This window comes from Tachysurus fulvidraco, chromosome 14 (assembly GCF_022655615.1).
Source record: "Tachysurus fulvidraco isolate hzauxx_2018 chromosome 14, HZAU_PFXX_2.0, whole genome shotgun sequence".
Lineage (NCBI taxonomy): Eukaryota > Metazoa > Chordata > Actinopteri > Siluriformes > Bagridae > Tachysurus > Tachysurus fulvidraco.
The window spans coordinates 4,657,413-4,683,832 of NC_062531.1; the positions used below are offsets into that span (position 1 = coordinate 4,657,413).

A 26,420-nucleotide genomic window follows, 5' to 3' on the forward strand; every position below is an offset into this window, starting at 1 on the left:
ACACAACCAAATAGACACACACAAACACGCATATACGTACGTGCACCCAAACACACACACATACATACAAACACAACCAAATAGACACACACACAAACACACATATACGTACGTGCACCCAAACACACACACATACAGTATACACACACACACACATACATACAAACACAACCAAATAGACACACACACAAACACGCATATACGTACATGCACACGAACACACACACATACAGTACATACACACACACACACACACATACATACAAACACAACCAAATAGACACACACACAAACACGCATATACGTACATGCACACGAACACACACACATACAGTACATACACACACACACACACACACACATACATACAAACACAACCAAATAGACACACACACAAACACGCATATACAAAAACAACCAAATAGACACACACACACACACATGCACACACACACAACTAAACACATACAGACACACACATGCACCTAAACACACACACACACCTTCCTGACTACATTTTCCTTTTTTCAGTAAATATTAATCAAGTCAGTCTGTAACCATAGACGATAAACAACCCTGCGTTGTCCTGAACACATGTCCTGTAATGCTGGCTTACTTCCTAACGTAATTAACGTAATGTCAACGTTTTGCAAGTAAACCTCAGAACTGTGTAGAAACACAAAGCTGACTGACTGAATGAAGAAATGAAAGTCATAGAAAAAGTTCAGAAAACATTTAGCCAAACTATAACAGAAAGTAAAAGTAAACAAACGGTTATTATTATTATTATTATTATTATTATTATTATTATTATTATTATCTAACCCAATATGACCGACCAGTATAAATTACGTTGGTCCAGATATCCAGCTACAAATGAGAAGATTTGCGGTGGCACTAAACATTAATAGATTCGACCGATCGGTTCCTGTGTAACAGAGACCACCTGTAAATGTGTGACTTCCTGTAGTGTTTGTCAACTTCTCAACATCTCAGTTTGGCCTGCTGCCAATACGCCCGCTCGGACGTGTTAATCTTTTTCTTTTTTTCCAAAACAAAGGTTTTTAAATGGTTCTTCTTTGAATGTTCAAGACTTCTAGCTACTCATAATGTGTCGAACAGAAGGAAAAATTATATTAAAGCTGAAGAACCCTGTCAGAGCCGTCTGCTCACCTGGCACTGGTTCGTAGTCATCGCAGTCCATCATTGGTGTAGTCATACGGTTGAGTGGCCATGTGCGGTCATTAACGCGATCCGTGCTAGCAGGCGCGTTTGCAACTGCCCTGTTTTTCGGCTTTACGATGCTGTAGAGGTCACTCGTAGTCGTCTTCTGGCTGGTTACGTTTTCGTTGTCGTAGTGGTGGGTAACGAGACGCGGGACCGTGGCGGGCTGCTTGAACTTGTTGACGACTGCGTACGTGTCGTTCATGTTGCCGGATGACTGAGGATGAGAAGACCTTGGACGGAGGGCAGGAGGTTTTCTAAGTAAAAAGGGAACAAGTGGTGGTTATGATCATGGGCGTAAATCCCGGGGGGGGGGACGGTGAGGACATGCCCCCCATTCGAGGATTGTCCCCTCGAAAAAAATTATTTAAAAAATATCACACTCTCTCTATTGTGAAAAATATATGTATGTATGTATACCTAAATAATTGTGTAAGTAGAAAAAAAAAAAAAAACGCAAAAAATTCATCTAGAAACAGTTGAGTTCCCCCTCCTCTTCCTCACAGTGGTTTGACCCACTGCCTGCTTTCCCAGATCATCTCACCTACTCTGTACACACGAGTCAGGTGTGTGGCTGCGGCTCAGTTAATGTTTAACTCTGTTTTAAATAGGGGAATTTATTCAATTTAAATAAAGCGATTCTCTTCAATGTAGTTGATGCAGACTCATTCGTAAATTAGTTGCGGCAAAAATGCTGATTACCGATGTCCTTACCCATGAATCTTCTATATTAGCGATTAAAATCTTACTTATCTAGTTAACGTGAGCTTGTTTACAACAGCTTGTTGCACGGTGCACTGCAACTAAACCGCCAAAGCCGTCGAGAAAAACTTTGAAAATAACCATAATGACGCGTCTCCATGCTACAATAATAATGATAAGAGCAAAGTTTTTCACTGTGGGGACATGTCTTTATAAGTACAATTAGACTGTATTATTTGTGTCCCATTCCAAAATTGCTCATGAGTAATTTTATATTTATTGTCGTCGTCCCCCCCCACCCCACCCCACTGTTAAATGAAATTTACGCCCCTTGGTTATGAAGATGATGATGATGTCAAAATTATTGACAAAGAGGAACATCTGCCAGGAACATCCACTGGGCATTGGGTAAACTGATCTAAAATGGTTCGAGACATTGTCTTTAGGTCCATTTAGGTCCAAACAAATAATGCCCTAAAATGATGTCCTTAAAGGGAAGCTACTCAGTTAAAGGGAAGCTTCACATGTGCTTCATAAGCATCCATAAGATCGAAAGCATTACACGAATCTCTTATAAAGCAATGCTGGATTAAAAATGTGCCATTTTTTTAATTTTCTGCAGTCTACACTATATGGGCAAAAGTTTGTGCACCCTGTCCATCATGGTTCTTCTCTAGATCGTTGGCACAGTGTACACTCTGTACACCGAAGCATTTGTACCAATTTCTCTTCACGACTGTTCTGGCACGACAATGCCCCTGTGCACAAAGCCCCTGAGCTCATTTACAGCATTTGGCAGACGCTGTAAATGACCCCAGGAAGCTCCATGAAGCTTTATACACCTTGAGGTCATGGTGTGTAAAGGTTGGAGTGGAAGAACTCGAGTGTCCTGCACAGAGCCCCTGACTCAACCCCACTAAACACCATTGGGATGAACTGGAACTGAAGTCTCCTCACCATCCCAACATCAGTGTCTGATCTCACTAATGCTCTTGGAGCTAAATGAAGACAAATCCCCACAACCGTGCACCAACATCCAGTGTAAGCCTTCACAGAAGATTGGAGTGGAGCTCGTTATAACAGCATGGAAATGTAGGAAGTATCCAATCCATTCATGTTCATTTAGCTGACAGACGGCTTTTTAACGACAATTTAAATTCAATCATTCGTTCAGCTGAAATTCTAGCTTATATAATCCACCATTTCACCAATATAGCACAAGCAAATCTTCTTCTATAGAAAGTAGATGCGGTAAATACTAGGATACTTCGCCGTCAATGTCTTCAAAGCTTCCAAAATTTGTATAAAGCCTCTGTGCATTTATTTTTGACACACTACACCATACTAACTGCTCATCATACGTATCGGTAAAACGTACAAACGTACTATTTGATACTGAGTGATGACTGTTTTGTTTCTGTTCATTTATTTGGGCCATTGGAATATTTAATGAATGTTGTACATTACATTCTGTAAAACTAATCTACACAGAAATCCCAGTCTCAGTCTGACGGTAACTTGGTTTATTTATCTATATGTTTCTTTATTCTTTTTTTTATTTGTGGGTTCATTGAGTCTTTATTGAATCTTTATTAATTCCTGGTCCTCCTTCTTGCACGTGTGCTGTGGCTGTTGTGACACCAAATCACACCCCTTAGGGATTAATAAAATCGAATCTCCTTAACGCTACTCTACAATAATCTTCTCTATTTTACTCTAAACTCATCTACTCTTCTCTACTGTACTCTATTCCAATCTGATATTCTCTACTCTTCCCGAATCTAATCTAATCTGCACTGCTGTAATCTAATCTAAGCCTAATTATCTTATCTTCTGTACTCTGCTCCGATCTGATCTACTCCACTCATTTCATTGACGGCATTTAACCCGAGTGACTTACATTAAAATTTATACAATTGAGCAATTGAGGGCTAAGGGCCTGGCTCAGGGGCCCAGCAGTGGCAGCTTGGTGGATTTGGTATTCGAACCCATGACCTACTGATCAGTAGCCCAACACTTTAACCACTTAGCAACCACACTTTCTTTACTCTACTCTACTTTAATCTAATCTAATCTTCTCTACTTGCACAGTACTTCTCTTTTCTACTTCTCTACTACCACAATCTATCTGCGTATCTTTCAAACGGCAGTGTTGCTATAAATGAAACGGACAAAATCAACACGTTATAGATTTGTGTTTCATAAATCTGAAAGTAGGAACTGCGTGTTCTCTTTCTCAGAAGTTACAAATAACTTCTGCTTGGTCTGAAACCTTTTGGTGCGATGGATGCTAACGTTAATGCGATGGATTGTTCCGCACGTATTTATTTATTTATTTATTTATTTATTTATTTATTTATTTATTTATTATCATTAATTTAATTCTTTAATTCTCAGTTCTGATTGGTCAGAAGGTGTGTAAGAATTCTCTATCATCGAGCGTGTTAAACACGCTTGTTGTTTCTATAGCAACAGGGACTTATATTCTGAGCGTGCCACATGATTTAATGAAGGATTGGATTAAAGATTTTTACTGTTTTTTATATAACAAAGAAATAAAATGATCATTGCTGTTAAAATGGTTTAACACTTTTGGAAGGAGTCTCCGGTGTCAGTGATTCGCGAATTCGGCAAGTTTTCCATCACAGGAAATTGTGTGTGTTTGTGTGTTGCAGTTTGCTGCTATAATTGTAAGTTACAAAATTGTTATTTCCTGTCCTCTAATTTAAAGTCTGCTTTTACTTAATAGAACCACACAAGGCTGTTCCACTGGGTATCACTCTATAATTAAACTAAATTTAAATTTCCATGACGACGGTAATGTTAGACACGTCATCGACAGACACAGAAATAATAATGAACGACGAATAGCATTTTACTAAAAGTTTAGTTTACTAAACTAAAACTTTAGTTTACTAAACTAATAGTTTACTAAACTAATAACCTCTACCAGTGAAAACGTTGTTCGGTTTCAATTTATATCTAGATTTGTTCCACCGAGGTCTTGTAGTATAAGAGTAGATTTTATTACACAAATTATAACATTATCACAAAAAAACAAACAAAAAAAAGACTCTTTCATTGTTAAATCTGATCTAGAAATTCCAAACGTTAATCCCAAATGTTTTATAGATTGTTTAGGATTGAGATCAAAATTATATGTGTCTAATAATATCTGTAAATTTGCCCCCATCATTTCCAAAGGGTCCAAAGAGATATTATAAGTGTTAAGAAGATATGAAGGGACGCCAATGTGAGCTGAAGTATCTTAGAGTTGAATGTACAACACACGTCGACACGAGGCAGACGTAAAACAAAAAACGAAAAACAAATTGTTCATACCGTGTCACTTGTAAATGTCACTTACTCTATATTAAGTGTTGTATAAAAGGGATACGATACTTTATACAGTTATATGGAGAATGTTAGCACAGACGGAATCGGAACAGTCGGGATCGGTCTTCGGTTTTCTCACTCGATGATACTTGCGAAGAAAACCAGGACCGGATTAACGATATTAATATTAGCTTCGTTACGTGAGAGATATAATTCTGTCCAGAAGAGCCGCCTCCTTCCCCTGATGAGAACAATGGTTTGTCATGACAGGAAATGGTCTATAAGAGAATATTATTAATATCTCTGAGCCCAGCTGCTTGAAATGTGAACGGCGTGCTTTACGTGTTGTTATAGGAACATAATGAAGGATAATTCCTCGGAGCGTTTTATTACAGTTTTATTATTTGTTAACGGATGACTCCTTTTCATCCGTTTTTAGTTGTTAGTTAGCTATGATTAAGCGGAGTATCGCATGAGTGTATCCCCTGAGCTTACACATATGCATCACAAAACACACACACACACATACATACATATCATACACACACAAACACACACAAATATAGACATACGTTTTTTTTGTTGTTTTTTTTCATCAGAACAGGATTCACAATATTACTAGCACACATCAGTACAGCTTTGGTAAAGTACAGTAACACACATGTCCAGACACAATATAGAAATATAAGATCACTAATCAGGCTTCATATTATATCTCTAGGTAAGTATTCCTATCTGTATTTAAATGAAATATCAGTGGAAGGATATTATCGTATTTATACTAATGTTTATTAAAATTCTTACGCTTTTTATTTACTATTTTTGGGAACGGAAGAGATATACGGTGGCAAATATTTTCAATGTTTTATTTGTGTACTGCGTTTAACAATGGACATTGTCTCAAAGCAGCTTTTATAGAGCATCAAAAAACAGTACAAAAAGTTCATGATACAAAGATTAATGGTATACAAAAGTAAGATACTAAAATTGACTAAACTTTAAAAAAATTAAATCAGTACATAAATCAGTTTAATATAGCGGACGCTTCAAAAGCGCAGATAAGAACCCGTTACAGACAAGAAATATTGTGTGTGTGTATGTGTGATTACCTTGTATTCTGGGTTTCGTAGCCGTTAGAGAGCGACCTCAGTGCTGGCTTAGGGGGCAACACATTGGCGTAGTGAGAGTCCGAGGGCTGAATCTTCTAATGAAAAGGAAATAAAAACGACTGAGAAAGAACGAGAGGATGAGGAAAGAGAAAAGTGTTTTTGTCTTGTGAGCGCTGCCGCCGCCGCTGCTGCTGCTGTGTGTGAGACACAGTGAGCCGATGGACTGGTGCGCGAATTTGCATAGAGGAAGCACAGTGTGAAGATACTTCCTGCTGAAGCTCAATTTTAAATGGGTGCTACAGAAGGACGTCAAGTTAATCAACACCAGAATATATATAAATAAAGTGTCCCAGTGGTTTATAACCATTGTATAAAACATCAGAGATGACATGAAGATGGATCACGTACATCTGCTTTGATACTGTTACTGTTCATTACAGTTATTATTATTATTATTATTATTATACTAATAATTGTTATTATTATGATTATTGTTATTATAAAAGATTCATATATAAAAAAAAAAACAATAAATAATTGAAACAAATTCACAACAATATCAGTTTCCTTTAAGAGTTTAGGAACATTTCATGTGTTTTCTGCTCAGGCTCTCAGAATGCCACCTAGAGGCCGATGGCGGTCATTACAACCACAATTAAAGTTAATAAATCCTGTTGGATCAAAATAAAAAATGTTTATTTAAATTATAATGTGTTACATTATAATTTAAAGAAAGAAATGTCTCCTGTATGTTCCACTTCACTTTGAAACATATTTATTAGGAGCTCAAATGGTTAAGGTTCTCACTAAATGCCCAGAAAATCAGTGGTTCTTTCTCCGGTACTGCAAATCTGCCAGCGTCGAGCCCTCGAGCAACGTCCTTAACCCTGTCTGTCCCTGTGCTTTGACCTTGATTTCCTAAGCACAAATTTCACTGTTCTGTAATTTACATGTGACAAATAAAAACTTCTGCTTTCAGGAATATACAGTATTATGCAAACTGTCAAGGTCCTGTCATATCAGCACTCTGGTGATGAGGAAGGCCACTGCAGATGCTTTCGAGAGCTTAAACTGCCCTCTAAGGTGTTACGGACCTGCACTAATAAGAGCACTGTGACAGAAAGAAACACAGCCAGGTTCGGGAACAGCACCGAGCAGTCCTGACCTGCTATCGATCTACAGAGAGCAGTGCTGGACCAGGGCCAGGTCCATAGTGCTGGACCCTTAGCTAATCCGAACGATGGAGGCTTCTCTCTCTGATGTTATGGAAGTTCTTCCACTCTCTGAAGGCCAACACAGAGAGAACGAGGAGAAGCTTCTTCTCGCATAGTATTCAGGCTCTCAACCTAGAGAGCTTGGAATTTTCTGGATTTCTGTATTTTTGCAGAGCAGTATTTTTGTACACTTTATTCATAATAGACATGTATTCTCTCTCTCTCTCTCTCTCTCTCTCTCTCTCTCTCTCTCTCTCTCTCTAATTTTATGACATGGACAGTTGTGTGTGCAAATAAAATTGGAATTCTTAAAGTATTGATGGAGGGGTCACGGTGGCTTAGTGGTTAGCACGTTCGCCTCACACCTCCAGGGTCGGGGTTTCGATTCCCGCCTGCACCTTGTGTGTGTGGAGTTTGCATGTTCTCCCCGTGCCTCGGGGGTTTCCTCCGGGTACTCCGGTTTCCTCCCCCGGTCCAAAGACATACATGGTAGGTTGATTGGCATCTCTGGAAAATTGTCTGTAGTGTGTGAGTGTGTGAGTGAATGAGAGTGTGTGTGCCCTGTGATGGGTTGGCACTCCGTCCAGGGTGTATCCTGCCTCGAAGCCTGATGACGCCTGAGATAGGCACAGGGACCCCGTGACCCGAGAAGTTCGGATAAGCGGTAGAAATTGAATGAATGAATGAATGAAGTATTGATGGATTCAAGTGCAGGATGTGATTGTGATTGTGATGTGATTGTGATTGTGGATGTGATGTGAAAGTACCATCTTTTGATGCTGTTGTTTCTGTGAACATTCCTGCAAGAACTTCTCGAACATCTGAGCCACAGTATGAAACACAAACTCATACTGCTCCTGGAGGGAAACGAAAATAACAGCGTCTGACCACAAAACCTCAAAACAGCAGCATTTTTTTCTGTTTCACTTTTACTCAAACTGGATTAAAAAAAAGTTACATGTGTCTATCTATCTATCTATCTATCTATCTATCTATCTATCTATCTATCTATCTATCTATCAACATATATATATATATATATATATATATATATATATATATATATATATATATATATATATATATATTCATCAATACACACACACACACACACATATATGTGTGTGTGTGTGTGTGTGTATTGATGAATATTTGATCATAAACATAAATAATGGAGGGATTACATGACTTTACCATTGCTGGATGTTTTATTAAATGACACAGCTACTGAATTTCTCTCGCTCTCTCTCTTTTTTTTTACCTTAGTCTGAACAGCCGATGGTCTTTGTCTTCTCAGCTCCAAAACTAAATCCATAATGCTGAAATCTTCTCCGATTTTCTAAGAGAGAACCAGGCAGGTTGAATGCATGAATACAAGCACCTTATATGGTTTATGAAGGAAACTATCATCAACACCAGGAGTGCATCGATACACCACAGCATGATCAAGAGCACATTTAATGAAATGACGTTTTTTAAACTGTGACTTGTGAGTATTTTTTGCAGACTCGGGGTGCTGAAATCTAGCGTAAATGGAAGGGGTCTTTGCCTGAACGCGTGTTGTGATGACGTCACATGGCGTATCACGTCACATATCTGCGGAAAATCTGCGCGGTACCTAAACAATATGTTGAGCGTATCATCATCTGTTAAAATGTTAGATATGAATGATTCCAGTTATGGGTATCGATGCATCCCTGCTTTTAATAACACATCATGCCTGACTACAGCTTGAAGAAATGAAACTAACTGGTCACACAATGACTGTAACTAACATTCGAGAAAATTTCCTACCTTTTTGAGCAGCAGGTCATTAACAATGTCAATGGCGCAAATCACCCCAGTTCTTCCGCAGCCGGCACTGCAAAAAGCAAAAGCAATCAAGACCAATCACTCAACACAATCAAGCCTATTTCTGCCCCCGCTTTGCCTCTGGAGGTCAGCGAGGCGCTAAGGTCCATATTGTCAAACAGAGCCTTTCTCATACATTACAGCGAGGGGGCTAATGAGTGAAATTGTGCGGTGGTCTGGGAGTTAATTGGCTGCCGCCGTGCTACATCAGGTGCTGAATATTTAACATGTCGCACTCTATTCAAATGTTGGGATTAAAATGCATGGAGCCTGGGAGGTCCGGGGCGAAGCAGAGCGTGCTGGGAGATCTGCAGCTTCTCGCTCTGATGAATTTTCATGGGCAGATGGGTCATTTGTCAGAGCGGTGAAGAACAGGCAGTTAGTCGAGGCGAAGATGGAGTGTGTGAGTGAGAAAGCAGTTGATGATTTGATCAGTGTGTGTGTGTGTGTGTATGTGTGAGAGACGGAGACAGACTCAGAGACAGACCTGCAGTGCACAAGCAGAGGTCCCGTGTGACAACCCTGTCTGACACGAACTGATTCCATCATTCCCAAAATGCCGTCTGCAACATCTGGAATTCCGTGATCCGGCCAGGACATGTACTGGAAATGAGACACGGTGCGAGTTTCCTGCGCACGGAAATGGATGATGAATAAAATACAATGAACTTGTGTACATTTTCTTCAAATCCGCTTGAATTCAAATTCTACATTCAGATAAACAGACAGTGAGAGATATAGACAGGCAGTCAGACAGACAGGTGGACAGACTCTGGGAGATATACTGTAAACGGACAGTCGGACAAACACACAGGCAGTCAGACAGATAAACGATAAACAGTGAGACATATAGTCAAACAGAGGTATGGACTGGCAGTCAGTTACAGACAGATAGACAGACACTGAGAGATATGGACAGACAGTCAGACAGACAGGTGGACAGACAGATAAACAGACATTGAGAGATATCAACAGTCAGACAGACAGACACACAGACAAACAGATAGACAGATAAATAAACAGTGAGACATATAGTCAGACAGAGATATAGACAGGCAGTCAGACAGACAGTCAGACAGACAGATGAATAGACACTGAGAGATATGGACTGGCAGTCAGTTACAGACAGATGGACAGACATTGAGACTTATAACCAGTCAGACAGCCAGACAGACAGGTGGACAGACACTGAGACTTATAACCAGTCAGACAGCCAGACAGACAATCAGACAGACAAATAAACAGTGAGACATAGAGTCAGACAGAGATATGGACTGGCGGTCATCTAGACAGGTGGGCAGACAGATGAACAGACATTGAGGCACACTGACAGACAGTCAGTCAGATGGACAGACACATGGACAAACAGACAGATAAATAAATGTTAAGACATATAGTCAGACAGAGATATAGACAGGCAGTCAGACAGACAGGGGGACAGACAGATAAACAGACATTGAGAGATATCGACAGACAGTCAGACCAACAGACAGACAGCCAGACAGATAAATAAACAGTGAGACATATAGTCAGATAGAGGTATGGCCTGCAGTCAGTTAGACAGGTGGACAGACAGATGAACAGACACTGAGAGATTTGGACAGACAGTCAGACAGACAGGTGGACAGACACTGAGACATTCAGACAGACAAGCAGTTGTTGTGTGATGAACGTATTTTGCTTGCTCGTCTAAAATTACTCATTTCTGTTATTGCGTATGGAAGGTAATTCCCATTCACAATTTTGCTAACTCTGTAACACACACACACACACACACACACACACACACACACACACACACACACACACACACACACACACGGCTGCACGGTTCACTTACATCACAGTGTTTCACTGCCAGCGTTCGCACAATGACTTCCTCATTTGTGGGTGACTCTTCAACCTAACAGAACAAACAACACACAGTGAAGTTTCAGCTCGAGCACTTCCTCTGATGCAGCAATCACCGCACTGTGGGTCAAAAAAGGACTTTTGTGTTTCTTCCTTTGTAACAAACCAAGGTACAAACTCAAGCTCGGACAATAGCGCTGCAGTTTAACCCAGAAGTACTGATGATAATGACTGAGCAGCTTACAGTTGAGACAGTGAAAGGACCGAATGTGGATGGATCGTCTCGAGGAGCCCAGTAGACCTCACATTTTTTCTGCAGAGAGAAAAACATAGTGTGTGAGGAGAAATGACCCGACTTTGAATAAACCTTTATGTTGACCAGTGAGACAGAAGAGCTTTACCTTCCCCAGCTCGAACTCCCTACACGCCATGATGATCACCTACGGCACAGAGACACGACGATCATATATAAATGAGTCTAATGCACAACAGTGCACCAGTGCTGGATAGACACAGAGAGAGAGAGACAGACACAGGCAGACAGGTAGACAGCCACAGAGATACACAGCCTGACAGTCAGACAGACAGACAGACAGACGGTCTGACAGGAACGATGATGGTAAAGCAGACAGACGGGGTGAAAAATAGATAGACAGACACACGGATACGGCTAGCAAGATAACACATAGATAGATAGATAGATAGATAGATAGATAGATAGATAGATAGATAGATAGATAGATAGATAGATAGATAGATAGATAGATCTACTTTACACTCATTTACCCTGATGTCATATTGCCAAACCATGCGCCAGAAATCCACTACTGTGTTGCTCAGAGGACCCTGTGTGGCGATGTATGTCCTGCTCTCCGTCGCCCCCTAGTGGACAAACACCATCCTGTTAGCAGCAGAAACTACAGCAATGGCATTCTAACTCGAGCTAAAACACATTTCTTTTCATGTCCTCATGTCATATTGTTAATAATAATAATAATAATAATAATAATCATAATAATAATCATAATAATAATAATCAGTAAATTTATGAAATATTTATTTCATATTTGAATATTTGTTCTATATATTTTTTCTAAACTCAGTGTGTGAAAGTGTCCGATCTCAGATCAGTACCTTGATGAAATTTGCATTAATGTAGTCACTTTGATCTTCAGGTGTTGTTGGACTCAGAACCACTCGCGTTTGGTCATCTGCAGAAAGAAGAACATGATTCTGTTTCTAGCTCGTCTCAGAGCATGGCACGGGTTTGTGTGTTTCGTTTCCCTAACACCGCAGACCCGAGGTCAGGCTTAGGCAACACGGATCAATCACAGCTCAAATGCAGAAGCGGCCTGCGACATTACATCGTATTGATGAAATGGAGGAAAGGGAAAGTGAGGAAGTGCTGCGGACTGCGATGCTCAGAGTGTGGTGCTACTTACACGGCAGTATGTCCTTGTAGCGGTTTTTCTTCATGTTGTCTTTTACTCCTCCTGCCTCTGTGGTCAAACCGTACTTCTGTTTCAGCAAGCCATTCTGATGCTTAATAATCTGTGTTCACACACATGCACGCACACACACACACACACACACACACAGAAAGTTATTACATATGTGTATGTGTATTTGTATCTCAAACGCAGGCTGAAAATGATGCTAGTCTGATTTCCCTCCCAGTTCCCACTTCTGGGGAACGTTGAATGTGGTGAACATTATAACTGCCCCGAGAGGAGCACAATAACTATAGCTCAGATTTCTACTGTGATCTGGAGAGCAAACTGTGTCAAACTAAATTTAAGAGTGGTTCTCAAAACTAATTTCATTTAAGATTGTTCATAAGTTACAAACTAACCTTCCTTCCGACTGGAAACATACAAAATGTATCCACAGATTGTTCAGCAGACAGAGGAGTGTGTTCAGTGTCAGACTGCTGTCTCTGTCACACACTACTACAAGACCGAGGAAGTCTTTTGTCCCCCTGACCGTTAGACTGTACAGCTCTCAGGTACGGCAGGGTGGAGACATACACTGAGGAGTGACTTAGTACAGTGTTTCATCTGTACTTACTTGTCTTTACTTGCTGCTACTGGACATTTTACATTTTTATAATTCAATATGTACAAAACATTACCTCATTAAGACGTGTTTGATATTTATCATGTTCAATAAAGTATCTATCTATCTATCTATCTATCTATCTATCTATCTATCTATCTATCTATCTATCTATCTATCTATCTATCTATCTATCTATCGGTGCATCTATCTATCCACCTATCCACCCATCCATCCACCTATCTATCTATCTATCTATCTATCTATCTATCTATCTATCTATCTATCTATCTATCTATCTATCTATCTATTTGTCCATCTCTCTCTCTCTCTACCATCCATCCATCCATCCATCCATCCATCCATCCATCCATCCATCCATCCATCCACCCTATCTATCTATCTATCTATCTATCTATCTATCTATCTATCTATCTATCTATCTATCTATCTATCTATCTATCTATCTATCTATCCATCAGCTTTTGCTATTTTTCTTCCTGTTACTGCATCTATTCTTTAACCATGTTTTTTTTATTTCTGAAATCTCTTATGATGTCTTTTTAACAGACTTCACATCAGTGTCTTTTACTTCTGCGCCTTAAGATCATACACCAACCATGGACACCTCTGGAGTCACCGCCGTGAGGCACTTCACCTCAAACCCGGCTTGTTTTTACTTGTGGTTTTAGTGATAGTAGAAGGAATTGCAGAGCAGTTAGATTTCCTCACAACCTTCAAGAAACACCTACACTGATGCTAAAAGGTCTTTTCCTCTGAATACAAAAGGAGTGTTTAATTCATTTCGATGTGCTTTCTTGTAAAATAGACATAAACACCTCGTCAGCATACACCCACAAAAGTTACACACGAATAACGATAACAGGCAGAAACACAAAGGATTATATGCTAACTGATTATATGCTAACTGATTATATGCTAACTGTTATGATTGTCATATTATTATAAAGATTATATCACTTGTTTTAGCACTCCTAGTATTAACACTCCTTCTAGTTCTTATTTTTTGTATTTCTGTCAGTTTCTTTTCATCCAATTGGTTCTACTTATGGGATGAATTCTGACTGAAATCCAAAAATGATCTCTTATAAGAAACATCTCTCTGGTTTTTAAAAGCCATGTATATAAATGGCACCAAATTTGGCCAGTGATGTAATTATATTTGGCCCGTGAGATCATATTAAATGTGCATTACAGCTGACTAGCCGCATGCTCCGCTAATGCTACAAATCCCAGAATGCCTTGCCACTGTATTGAAGCGTATTCACGAACTGCAAGCGCCCCTCATTGGCAGTCTTTAACAACCCTACAGTCACATCGGGCAAGTTAATTCACCCTCCACAAAAATGGCCAAACGAAAGATGGACAATAGTAGCTTTCAAGAAAGGTGGGGGGGGGGTATTAATCTGTTCATGAATATAAAGGACAGACCTGTTTGTCTTGTGTGCTAACGGAGCTAACGTGTCTGTAACGAAAGAATATAACATAAGAAGACACTATGAAACGAAACATTATGAGAAGTATAAGGACCTGGACGTAAAGCAGAAGCTCCAGAAGACGGAGGAGATGAAAAAAAAGTCTGGTTTCCCGGCAGACTATGTTCATGAACGCAAAATCAAAAAGTGAAGCTGCTGTAAAGGCTGTAAAGCTTTATTGTGGCAGCAGAGATCGTAATATCTGCCCGGCCCTTTAATGAGGGAGAGTTTGTCAAAAAGTGTATGGTCAAAGTTGGCGACATGAACACCACCGATGTGTCTTTTATTTCAAATGTAATTTCTTATGTGTTGTAATAACAAGCTCTGGTTGTTCCAAATCCTGTGTTTAAGCAAAACTAAAGATTGTTTCCATATGAAAAAGGTCGAACATTACATCATATCAGTTGCAGTTCATTTTTCAATAAATATTCAGTTTGGCCTGTGACTTTATCTCAGTTTTATATTTTGGCCCGGTGTGAGTTTGAGTTTGACATCCCTGCTATAAAGTGTCCAAGTACCTGCATGAGGTGGTACTAAAGGAACGGGTGCAATAAATATAAACATATAAACCTGTGATTTGCTTGTAGTAGGAACTGCTGCTGAAATGTAAAATTAATTAACAACTTAATGCTAATCAAGCCGCTAACCCTTTCTGTTGGATGTGTGAGAGCAGTCACGGTGTCTTCTTGTCACTGCTGAGTGTGAATATTAATATCATTAGAGTGACAGAAAAAGTGTCAGTGTGGTAATGAGTTTTGACACTTGATTCTTTTATACTTGAAAGCGTCTCTTTCTGTAAGGACAACAGGTTTGGGTACAGCGTTTACTGATATTTTAAGAAAACATGATTGTAAGTAATACATGAGTTTCGGTTATTTGCGGAGAGCAAGCGAGAACCACAGGGTTTTATTTTGGTTTGCACTTTAACATGTTAGAGAAATTGTAAGAAATTGACAGCGAGATGTGTGACGTGTTACTGAAGATGTTACCGAAGAGACTTTGCAGAGGAAATGGTACGATGACGTTCATGAACAATTGTGTCAGATCAGTCGCAGTGTTCTTCTGGCTGTGAACGCTCCAGTAAAAAAACAAGAAGTACTCTAGTGAGGTTACTCAACTCAACTTTTGGACATTGGGGTCAGAGCACAGGGTCAGCCATGAAACTTGGGGCAGTGAGGGTTAAGGGTATTGCTTAAGGGCCTAACAGTGGCAGTTTGGCAGTGCTGGGCCTTGAACACTTATCTTCTAATCAACACCACAGAGCCTTAAATCAACACCACAGAGCCTTAACCACTTAAGCCTCCTGTGCCCTCTACCCCAACAATGCCCTCTACCCCATCAGGGCCCTCTACCCAACCATTGCCCTTTACCCCACCACTGCCCTCTACCCAACCATTGCCCTCTACCCCACCATTGCAATCTACCCACCATTGCCCTTTACCCCACCACTGCCCTCTACCCAACCATTGCTCTCTACCCAACCATTTCCCTCTATCCCCCATCATTGCCCTTTACCCCACCACTGCCCTCGAACAATGCAGCTGGCTAATATTAGATGGTTAGATAGTGTTAAAAGCAACAAAGTAAATATGACAAATCTTACAGGCTAGTAAGATCTGACTGTGGAACAGGTAACAGGGAACTTGAAAGAAAGCTCTAAAGTCTTGCTGTTGTTTTTGCACGTGGTAGCTTAGTGGTTAAGGTGTTGGACCCAACCACCACCACCACCAGCACCACCAAAAAAAAAAAACAATAAAAAACCGGGGTTTCCCCAGGATCACTGACCACATTTTAACCAAATACAAAGTATTTGTTCAATTTCCATTTATTAATGTGTGTGCGTGTGTGTGTATGTGTGTGTGTGTGTGTGTGTGTGAGAGAGAGAGAGAGAGAGAGAGAGAGAGATTATGACTGGTGGTGTTTATTCTAAGTGTTTGTTGCCTTTTTGGACTCCTTTATCATTTGTAATATTGCTCCCATATAAAACAGTTCGGCTCAAGCCCAGCCGTTTTTAGTGTCATGATTGAGGACGATGTCCCGTCCAAAGACAAGCTGTTTCGTGTGGAGGTTTGTTCAAACCGACCACCGAAAATACCCTCTCTAATGAACATGTTTTTTTTTTTCATTGGATGTTGCGTTAAATCTTACCCAGATACAACAGTGCTATTTTCTGATTGGCTGTTGTGTAGCCTCTTTTTTTGATTGGCTGATAAGTGTCAGGTTCGACTAAGAACTTCCATAGACACGGCGGTGTTTACAGATACGTTTTGAGCGCTGCGGCATATTAAATATATGATAAACAGTAAGTTTTCTGCGTGACAAATACAATGTGTGGTGGGAGAGCGTGACAAAAGACCCAAATGCCTGCTTTATCCCACATTTGTATAAAATTATACAAAAACAAAGCACACTGTACAAGGGCATCTGCCAAATACTATAAATGTAACATAAGCTAGCTTAGTCTTAGCAAGACTTCATATGACTGCTCTTCCCTTTCCGTAGATTTCATACAGTAGAGATAGCATGACTAATAAGATAAACGATAGCTTGTTTTCCTTCATCTACCCTACGAAAGAAAAAATAAGAAAGAAAACAACATCGGAAAGCTGTAAGTCAAACTGAAATTGATTCTAACGCCCTGTTGTGATAATGAACATCTCTATAAGAATGACTAATCGACTTCAACCCTGTGATCTTCATCCTGCTTCACGTCACTGATTATTTTCCTTTATCGGAGTGCGCTGAAGTGTTTTATGGCATATTTAACCATGAGTCAGGTGTCATGTACAGTGAGCATCCTGAATACTGAAATGAAACCTGGGACCCGAGAGAATCGGGTCGTTTTTCCTGCGCTGAACGTTCCTCTTGTTTACGCTCATCTGTCGCTCGGCTTACCTGCAGACCTAGGTTTTTTTTTTTTCCTTTCTTTTTTTTAAATCACAGCTTCTAAAAAAACAACAGTATGTTCTATATAAAAAGTGATTTATAAAGCTAATATATAGATTTTTTTCTCTCTTGTGCATCATATTGAAAGCCTCAGTGTCTTTCTTACTTCCCTGCATTAAAAGCAGAACAGACGGTGTTGTCGTGCACTGGGTTCCTGTACTGACCTTGCATTGCTGTCGAAAACAAAAAAGTTTACCTACTGACAGAAACCAGGTCAAACATGAGCTTCACAAATCTTTCCAGTCTCTGGGGAATGTGTTTGTCACAATTCTGCAGCAGACAAAGCACCAAACCTCGAAACCACAGGAAGAAAAGTGTGCACCGTGTCACTGAGTGAGCTCTGTGAGGAAACATGTGTGACCTAAGTCTCTTTTTTTAGTTCTTCGTCACCACAGTGTCATGTGCAAGTGCACAGAGGATGCATTTGGTCATATTTATATTACACCATGCATGCAGCCATGGAGAATGTAACAGGTCTGACGTTTGTCTTGATTTTTCTCTGTGTTCCTTAAGTTAACCCTCGAAAATTAGAGACGGTTTCGGGAGATATGACTTTTTTTCTACTACAATATTTAGTCTGTCTTTTACTTCCTATTTATTAGCCTTGGAATATTTAGAAAGAAACATTTTAATGTTAATAACACAACATCTCCCTAATCTGAGTTTATACTAATCTTAATATATTAAAGCTAATCACGTTAATGTTACACCGCATATTTGTTGATATAGAATTCATCTTGTGTCAATTTCTTATGGAAAAATAAAATGTGAACAGTTATTATACGTGTCGATTAATTCATAAATAATCAAATCATTTTTCTTCCTTACTGTACGTCTCTTAACCCTTCTAAGCTCAGTCGTGATTTATTTATTTTGAGTTATTTTCTATTCTGTTAACATTTTAATGATCGAATATTTACAGATCGTTTTCTACGCATGCGCTCAAGGCTTAGCTGGAATTTCATCAAAAGTGAAAAAAAAAAAAAATGGTTTAGTTATTTGTCGAGAGCGAGCGAGAACCACAGAGTCTTTTCAGAGGAAACGGTATGATGACGTTCATGAACAACTGTGTCGGATCAGCCGCAGTGTTCTTCTGGGAGTGAACGCTCCAGTAAAAAAAACAAGAAGTACTCTAGTGAAGGTGTTTCCCCAATTTTTGGACTTTGGGGTCAGCGCACAGGGTCAGCCATGTTACTTGGGGCCGTGAGGGTTAAGGGTATTGCTCAAGGGCTATAGTGGCAATTTTTACTTTACAGATGTTCACATGAATCTGTCCTTCTGGCTGGTAGTTATTGTGACTAGAGGTTGCAGTTGTTTCTTCCTAAAACTGCTTTTAATCAGACCTTTCGTGTGAGACCTTAGTTGTTCCCGTGGGATCAGTTTAGTCAGAAGATGAGCAGGCGATGCTTCTAAGCCAATGGTGGATGATGTTTTGGCTTTTACATGTCCTGTTTCATTTTTTTCCTGTCTATAAAATCCTGATGTTATCAATGATCGGGGCCCTTCCTCTCTGATTTTACACGTAGAATGTTGGGTCCTTCTGCAAAGTTGAACGTGATCTGTGAAAACTTTTTTACTCTTGCCCGTGCCTACTGGTGTGATATTTTATGCTTTAATTCTCTCAAACCTCAAAACTTCCACAACAGGGCCTAACAGTGGCAGTTTGGCAGAGCTGGGCCTTGAACCCCGATCTTATAATCAACGCCCCAGAGCCTTAACCACATGAGCCACCAGTGCCCTCTACCCCATCAGTGCCCTCTACCCAACCATTGCCCTTTACCCCACCATTGCCTTCTACCCAACCATTGCCCTTTACCCCACCATTGCCCTTTACCCCACCATTGCCCTCTACCCAAACATTGCTCTTTACCCCAACATTGCCCTCTACCCAACCATTTCCCTTTACCCCACCACTGCCCTCTATCCACCTTTTTGTTAATTAATTAATAAATAATCAAATATGTTTTCTTCCTTACGTCTCTTAACCCTTCTAATCTGTCACAATTTATTTATTTTGAGTTATTGTCTAGTTTGCTAACATTTTAATGATCAAATATTTAAAGAAACAATCATTTTCTATGCATGCGCTCAAGGCTTAGCTGGAATTTCATCAAAAGCACAAAAAAAATGATATGCGGATTGAAGTTTTCAAATTTTTTTTATGTTTTTTTAAATTAATGTGAAAAAAATGCATCCAATAACCTCGAATAACTACTCCGACTCAGTACTTAAGTAATGCATGACTCAAAAAAAAAAAAATGCAATGCATCTAAACCCAGCTGGTTTTTACTTTTACTTTTACTTGTACTTTGAGTGACAGTGAGATCATTTTCGGTTTTATTATCTTATCATGACATGTATTACTTCTTATTATACTTGTTAAAAAGTTATAAGGGAAATTAAAGTTTTGGAAAAGAGCAGCACATCTCTTTGCGGTGTTTGTGGTGTCTGATGTTTGTACTTTAGCTAGCTAGTACAGTTAGCGTCTGCTGCTAATCTGCTAATCCGCTAATAGCTAATACGATGCCCGGTGTTTAAGATGAAAATTATCGTGTTATTGAATTTGCGTTTAGTTTGAAGACAATATGTAGATATGTAGGTATAATTTGGTGCCTCTGGTGAGTATGTAGCTAGGTTAATTGTCTAATCTGCTATTAGCTAATATAAGCAGAGTCACATGCTGCTAGCTAGTGTGAAAGCACAGTAGGTTTTCAGGCACAGGAAAGTCTTCAGGACAGATGAGTTTCTGCTTTATCCTTTGGCTGTAAAGTCATGAGCTATGTTTCTAACTAAGAGAATAAAGATGGAGGTACCAGCTATAATGTTAATGAGAACAGGTAGTTCCACAAGATTAAGTGTATTTGAAGATGTCAGTGTTATAAGTGAAGTTTATGAATTAATTCTGACACAGATATATACCTGCAGCATGATATTCTCTATATATACACTCTAGCAATCGTTTCTCTCGATGGACAACGTATTATTTGCTGAGGCACTAAAGCCACAGGGTCAGCGGTCACTCAGGAATTAATTGAAGGTTTAGACCACAAAGTCTCCCAGGGTTCAAACTCCTGAAACTGAGGGAAACATTTCACTCTGAATTTAAGCCGATGTTTGGTCCCATGCAAATGTCCGCAATGTGCAACAAACACAGCTCTGTTAAAGTCTGGCACAAATATGGATTATTATAAACATATGCAAAGTATGTGGAATTTTTTATTTTTTTTTAAATTCAAATACAAATCGTGTACAATGAGAACATGACCGGATCCAGACTACAATCCCCAGATTACTATAATCCGGCAGATTACCCGTTCACAATCACCAGACTTTTAACCACAATCTCCTGTTCACAATCAACAGACTGCAAACGTTCATCCAGTCACAAAGTAATGTGTTTCAGGTTGTGTTTTCTCTCACTACTACTGTATCTATTTACATGTTTAGTTTACCTAATGTTTCCTGTATGTCCATCACATGACCTTACCTAAAATTTCAGATGCCTCAGCCTTGAGATACAGTCTAACCTTTCAACTGCATCTGCATCTGTCTAGAGCAGGGGTCGGCAACCCAAAGAGCCATCTGGACCCGTTTCCCACAGAAAAAAACACAGGGAGCCACAAAACCCATTTGACATCTAAAATGAAGAGAACGCTGCATATGTCGTTTTTTTACCTTTATGGAAAGTATAGAAAAAACTGTAGTGTGTTTCATTTATGAAATCAATGATCTGCTACCGAGTAAACAAAATGTTATTTCTGCAGGCAAACAAAAATATTTTGAACAGTTTGAACTAACCCAAAAAAGACGCCGTGTTGAAGGTTACTTTCAAATAAAATGTCCAATGTCTAATTGAGTCCTCTTCGTAATTTGACCAGGGCTCACAAGTTTTGAAGACAGGCAAGCGTGACATCTCCAACCCCCCGCAACCCCAATTTTTTTCATTGGTTTTTGTGTTAAATTTTTCCCAGATAGTGCTATTTTCTGATTGGCCTCTTTTTTGATTGGCTGATAAGTGTCAGGCTCGACTAAGAACTCCAGGTGACGCACTTGATTCCTGCCCGGGTTCCATACGGACAAAGACATTTTGGGCGCTGCGGCATATTAAATATATGATAAATAGTCAAAATGTTTTTCTGTGTGAGAAATACGATGTGTAGCGGGAGAGCGTGATAAAAGACTGAAAAGCGTGGCTGTCACTCTCAATGTGTGACACTTGACAGAACCTGCATGACATCAAAATTTTAACTTGCCGGCTGCAGCAAACCAAAAATGCGTCTGCGTCTGATTTTGCAAGTCGGCAGTTATGACACATATTTTGAGTGACAAAAAAGTTAAACACGGTTTATTTTAATGTTAATGTTTTTTAAAAAACTAACAAACTAAAATAAAATAGAGATGCGGGTTGCCGACCCCTGGTCTAGACAGATACCAGCTTCATACTGAAAGTGGGGATAGTTAGAGTTAAATTATAATCATCATCAGTCATTCATTCATTAATTTAATGACTCTGGCGTCCAAATTGGACGTCAGTCATGAACACACCCTGGATTTGACGCACGTTTTGTCAAAAATGCACTATTACACACCCATTTACATTACATATATACCTATATATTACATGCTGTACATATGTTTACATATATACCTATATATATTACATGCTGTACATATGTTTACATATATACCTATATATATTACATGCTGTACATATGTTTACATATATGCCTATACAGTATATATCCTTGAGTTACAGTCAAACCTTTGAGCTGCATCTGCATCTGTCTATACAGACATCAGTGTCATACTGAAAGTGGGGATAGTTAGAGTTAAATTATAATCATCATCAGTCATTCAGTCATTAATTTAATGACTCTGTCGTCCTAATTGGACGTCAGTCATGAACACACCCTGGATTTGACGCACGTTCGTCAAAAATGCACTATTACACACCCATTTACGTTCTCTTTTACACCCAGGGGCAATTCACTGCAGCAAGTTGTCCTACTGGCAGTTGTTTGTAAGGTAGAAGGACACCAGTGAATCTAACAGAAACCCACATGGGAATTTGTGAAACTGAGCTCAGAACCAGTTAAAACCCAGGACATTAAAACTGTAAGGCCACAAGGTTACTCTCTCCCAATAAGGGCTGATCTGTGCTTCCTCATTGAAGCATGTTTCACAAGGGGTTTATTGGTGTGGTCTACAGAAATAGATATAGAACCTTGCAAGCTGTCTTCTTACAATGTGTCAGACAGCCTTCAGACAAATACTGGTTGTTTGGTGGAGAGGTGTATTCATTTGTGTGGCCATATTTTCAGACTAGTACATTTCCAAATTCATCTCGAGCAATAACTGTACAAACCATCGCCTCTTATAGTGTTACCAGCCGTCATTTATAGACTGAGAACATGTTCCTACTAGTATTTTTGAAAGTGATGATTAAAAACGCTCTCTAAATACTAATAACTTTTACTTTTATACTATTATATTTTATACTATCACTATCTTATTATGTTCATCTGTTTATTGTTAGCTCTTAATTAGTTTGCCTGTTTAAAACTTGCTGTTTCGATGTCTTTTGACATTGTGGTTCTTGACATTGTTCCTGGTTTCAACTCTCGCTAAGAACTATGATGTTTATTGCTGGGTTACAAAAAAAAAAAACATGCACTGAATTTATGTACTTGCATCCTGGTTATCACATGGTAATACATGGTGCAATCACCAGATTAGTGTTCTCCTTATACACACCCAAACCAGTTCACAAACATGATGAAGATTAGCTGATGAGGCGTGGTACGTTCAGCTCATCAGGTATATCACGTGACTTACTATGCTACAACAGAACTAAACTCTGCCATAGCGTCCCATGTGCAGATTTTTTTTAAATCACAAGTGTCAAGTTTTATCTCTGAACTCTTCCTCAGGTTAATGTTTGACCGGTTGTATATGGACTCAATAAGGAACCAATGCTTGAACAGATACTGTAAGGCTCTGATAGATGAGATTCACTTCTGTAAATGCAGCAGCTATAATAGCCTATGTGTACACTTTATAGGGCTAAGGTAATGGTAAAGGTAATGACAAAACAGTTGCCTCTTACTGCTAAGCTTGTCTGGAAAATAAACTTCATCTACAACTGTACATAAAATGACTTCTTTTAAGAGAAAGTACAACAGAACACAATACATGAGTGTAAAATAAATAAATATATATGTACACACACACACACACACACACACACACACACACACGTATATGTACATATATATAGCCATAAACCTTATAAACTTCTACTTGTTGTTCCTTTACAACAGTGTCTGCACGTTATTTTTCAATGCCATAACCTTAGAACCATTTACTTGTACTTTTCAACAATTTCCACTCATCTCTGCACTGCTATAGCCTTTATATTTATTTACTGTGCATATGTTTACATATATACCTATATATTACATGCTGTACATATACTTACATATATACAATGTAATATATATAGGTATATATGTAAGCATATGTATATCTATCTATCTATCTATCTATCTATCTATCTATCTATCTATCTATCTATCTATCTATCTATCTATCTATCTAAAAACGAGCATTTGTTTTGTGTCCCTTGTCCATACTGACAATAACATCATTACTTACAATAAAACATGATTCTTCAGCTCTGTGCAATTGATTTAACCTTTTTTATCACGCTCAAAATGTTTATATATATAAGTATATTTAGTTACTTACCGTGTATTGAGCGGCGATGTCATTCTCTCCATCTCTGCTCTCAGCTCGCACGCGCTCGATAAACTTCAGCAGGTACGTCTCCATGGACACCCCGACACTTTATTATTACTGCTATTATTAGAAGTAGATTGTTAAGTGCAGTAATTTTAGAGTCTTTCGTTTGTTTGTTAGTAAAAACGTGGTTTATTTTATATATTAAAACACCCGAGAGAACATGAATATGACCGGCGGTCACCTGTGCGCGAGCTCCGTGATGCGAAATCTGTGTTCGTTTTTTGTCTCCAAAGAGCAAAAGCGACAGAAGGAAATTATATTTTAGCTTCTCGTATGTCGCTTTTCAGCAGTTTTAGACTATGTTCTGTAATTACTTAAAGCCGTTTTCAGTTCGTAATGTCAGCCGTAAACCCAGAGAGGGAAGTAATCTGTCAGTAACTGAGATAAACCTTACGACCGGGTGCACATTTTAATCGGTCATAAACCGGGTTGCCAGATTGGTATTTAACCACGTAACCCAGAAGTTGTGGATAACAGAGGTTAAACGACTTTCAGTTTTTCTAGTCATCCAAAAAGTAGTTTTGTATTTGATTATTGTAATAGTACACAATTTTTCCATAGTTGTCCATTGTAAAAACATACAAACAAACAAGCAAACACACACCTAAAGTGATTGTGATGTTTAGGCTCCTTTACAGCTGCCTTAAAAACTTGAGTAAACTCAACCTGAAGATTTGTTTTAAGTCACAACTACTTGTTATTTAATAACAGTACATTGTAATTTCCACCACTGTAATGCCTACACTCTCACACGAAGAGAAAGAAAGTGAAGAATCAAAAAGGGGAAGAAGGAGGAAGCGGAATGAGAGAAAGAAGAAATAAAAAATCAAGATATATACGAATAGGGAAAGAAGACGAGGAAGAGAACTCAAGAACGAGTGAAATTTAAGAAGAAGAGGAAAGAAGGAGAGAAAGTAAGAAGAGAAATATGAAGAGCGAAAGAACTGGAAAGAGAGCGAAAAATAAAGAGAAAAAGATAAAAGAAAGAAAGAAGAAATAGAAAAGAAAGAGATAAAAGAAATAAAAGAGAACGAGAAAAGAAAATAAAGAAAGAGAGAAAGAAAGAAAGAAAGAAAGAAGAAAGAAATAAAGAAATAAATAAAAGATAAGAAAAACCAGAAGAAATAAAGAAAGACATAACTCAAGAAACTATAGAAATAACTAAATAGATAACTAGAAAATGAAATGATAAATAAAGAAAGAAAGAAAGAAGAAGAAAGAGAAAGAAAGAAAGAAGAAAATAAAGAAGAGAAAGAAAGAAAGAAAGAAAATAAAGAAGAAAGAACAGAAAGAGAAAGAAAGAAGAAAGAAAGAAAGAAAGAAGAAAGAAAAGCTAAATAGAAGAAAGACGAGAAATAAAGAAATAATAAATAACAAAGAAAGAAGAAAGAAAGAAAGAAAAAGAAAGAAAGAAATAGAAAGAAAGAAGATAAATAGAAGAAAGAAAGAAAGAAAGAAAGAAATCAATACATACAGAAAGAAATAAAGAGAAACGAAAGAAATAGAGAAAGAAAGAAAGAGAAAGAAAGACTAAAAGAAAGTCAATTAACTATAAGAAAAGAGGAAACTAAATAAATCGAAAGAACTAAATAATAAATAGATACAAATAAATAGAAAAGAAAGCAATAAATATAAGCAAAGTAAAGAAAACTAAGAAATAACACGAAAGATAAAGAAATAACTAATAACTCGAAATGAATAACGTAAATAAATAACTATAAAACTAAGACGATAGATAAAAAGAAGAATCACTCACTCACTCACTCACTCACTCACTCTCTAACTCACTAACTCTCTAACTCACTTACTCTCTAACTCACTCACTCTCTAACTCA

At 38.6% G+C, this 26,420-nt stretch overlaps 1 protein-coding gene across 2 annotated transcripts in view; it reads right to left on the reverse strand.

The window, feature by feature from the left end:
- ptpn18 (protein tyrosine phosphatase non-receptor type 18) overlaps positions 1-24,975 on the reverse strand; it is a 36,170-nt gene extending 11,195 nt beyond the window's left edge. Inside the window, exons 1-14 of one of the 2 annotated variants that reach the window (XM_027151612.2) lie at positions 24,767-24,975; positions 24,532-24,639; positions 12,730-12,838; positions 12,422-12,498; positions 12,074-12,169; positions 11,689-11,727; positions 11,532-11,600; positions 11,277-11,339; positions 9,924-10,066; positions 9,380-9,446; positions 8,847-8,924; positions 8,353-8,442; positions 6,372-6,466; positions 1,174-1,481 (exon numbers count right to left, since the gene is read on the reverse strand). In XM_027151612.2, the coding sequence (XP_027007413.1) occupies positions 1,174-1,481; positions 6,372-6,466; positions 8,353-8,442; positions 8,847-8,924; positions 9,380-9,446; positions 9,924-10,066; positions 11,277-11,339; positions 11,532-11,600; positions 11,689-11,727; positions 12,074-12,169; positions 12,422-12,498; positions 12,730-12,838; positions 24,532-24,615 (1,318 nt within the window). In that variant the 5' untranslated portion in view covers positions 24,616-24,639; positions 24,767-24,975. Of the gene's footprint in view, positions 1-1,173; positions 1,482-6,371; positions 6,467-8,352; positions 8,443-8,846; positions 8,925-9,379; positions 9,447-9,923; positions 10,067-11,276; positions 11,340-11,531; positions 11,601-11,688; positions 11,728-12,073; positions 12,170-12,421; positions 12,499-12,729; positions 12,839-24,531; positions 24,643-24,766 lie in introns of both variants that reach the window. The other variant, XM_027151613.2, reaches the window with a different exon arrangement.
- Positions 24,976-26,420: the final 1,445 nt, after the last annotated feature.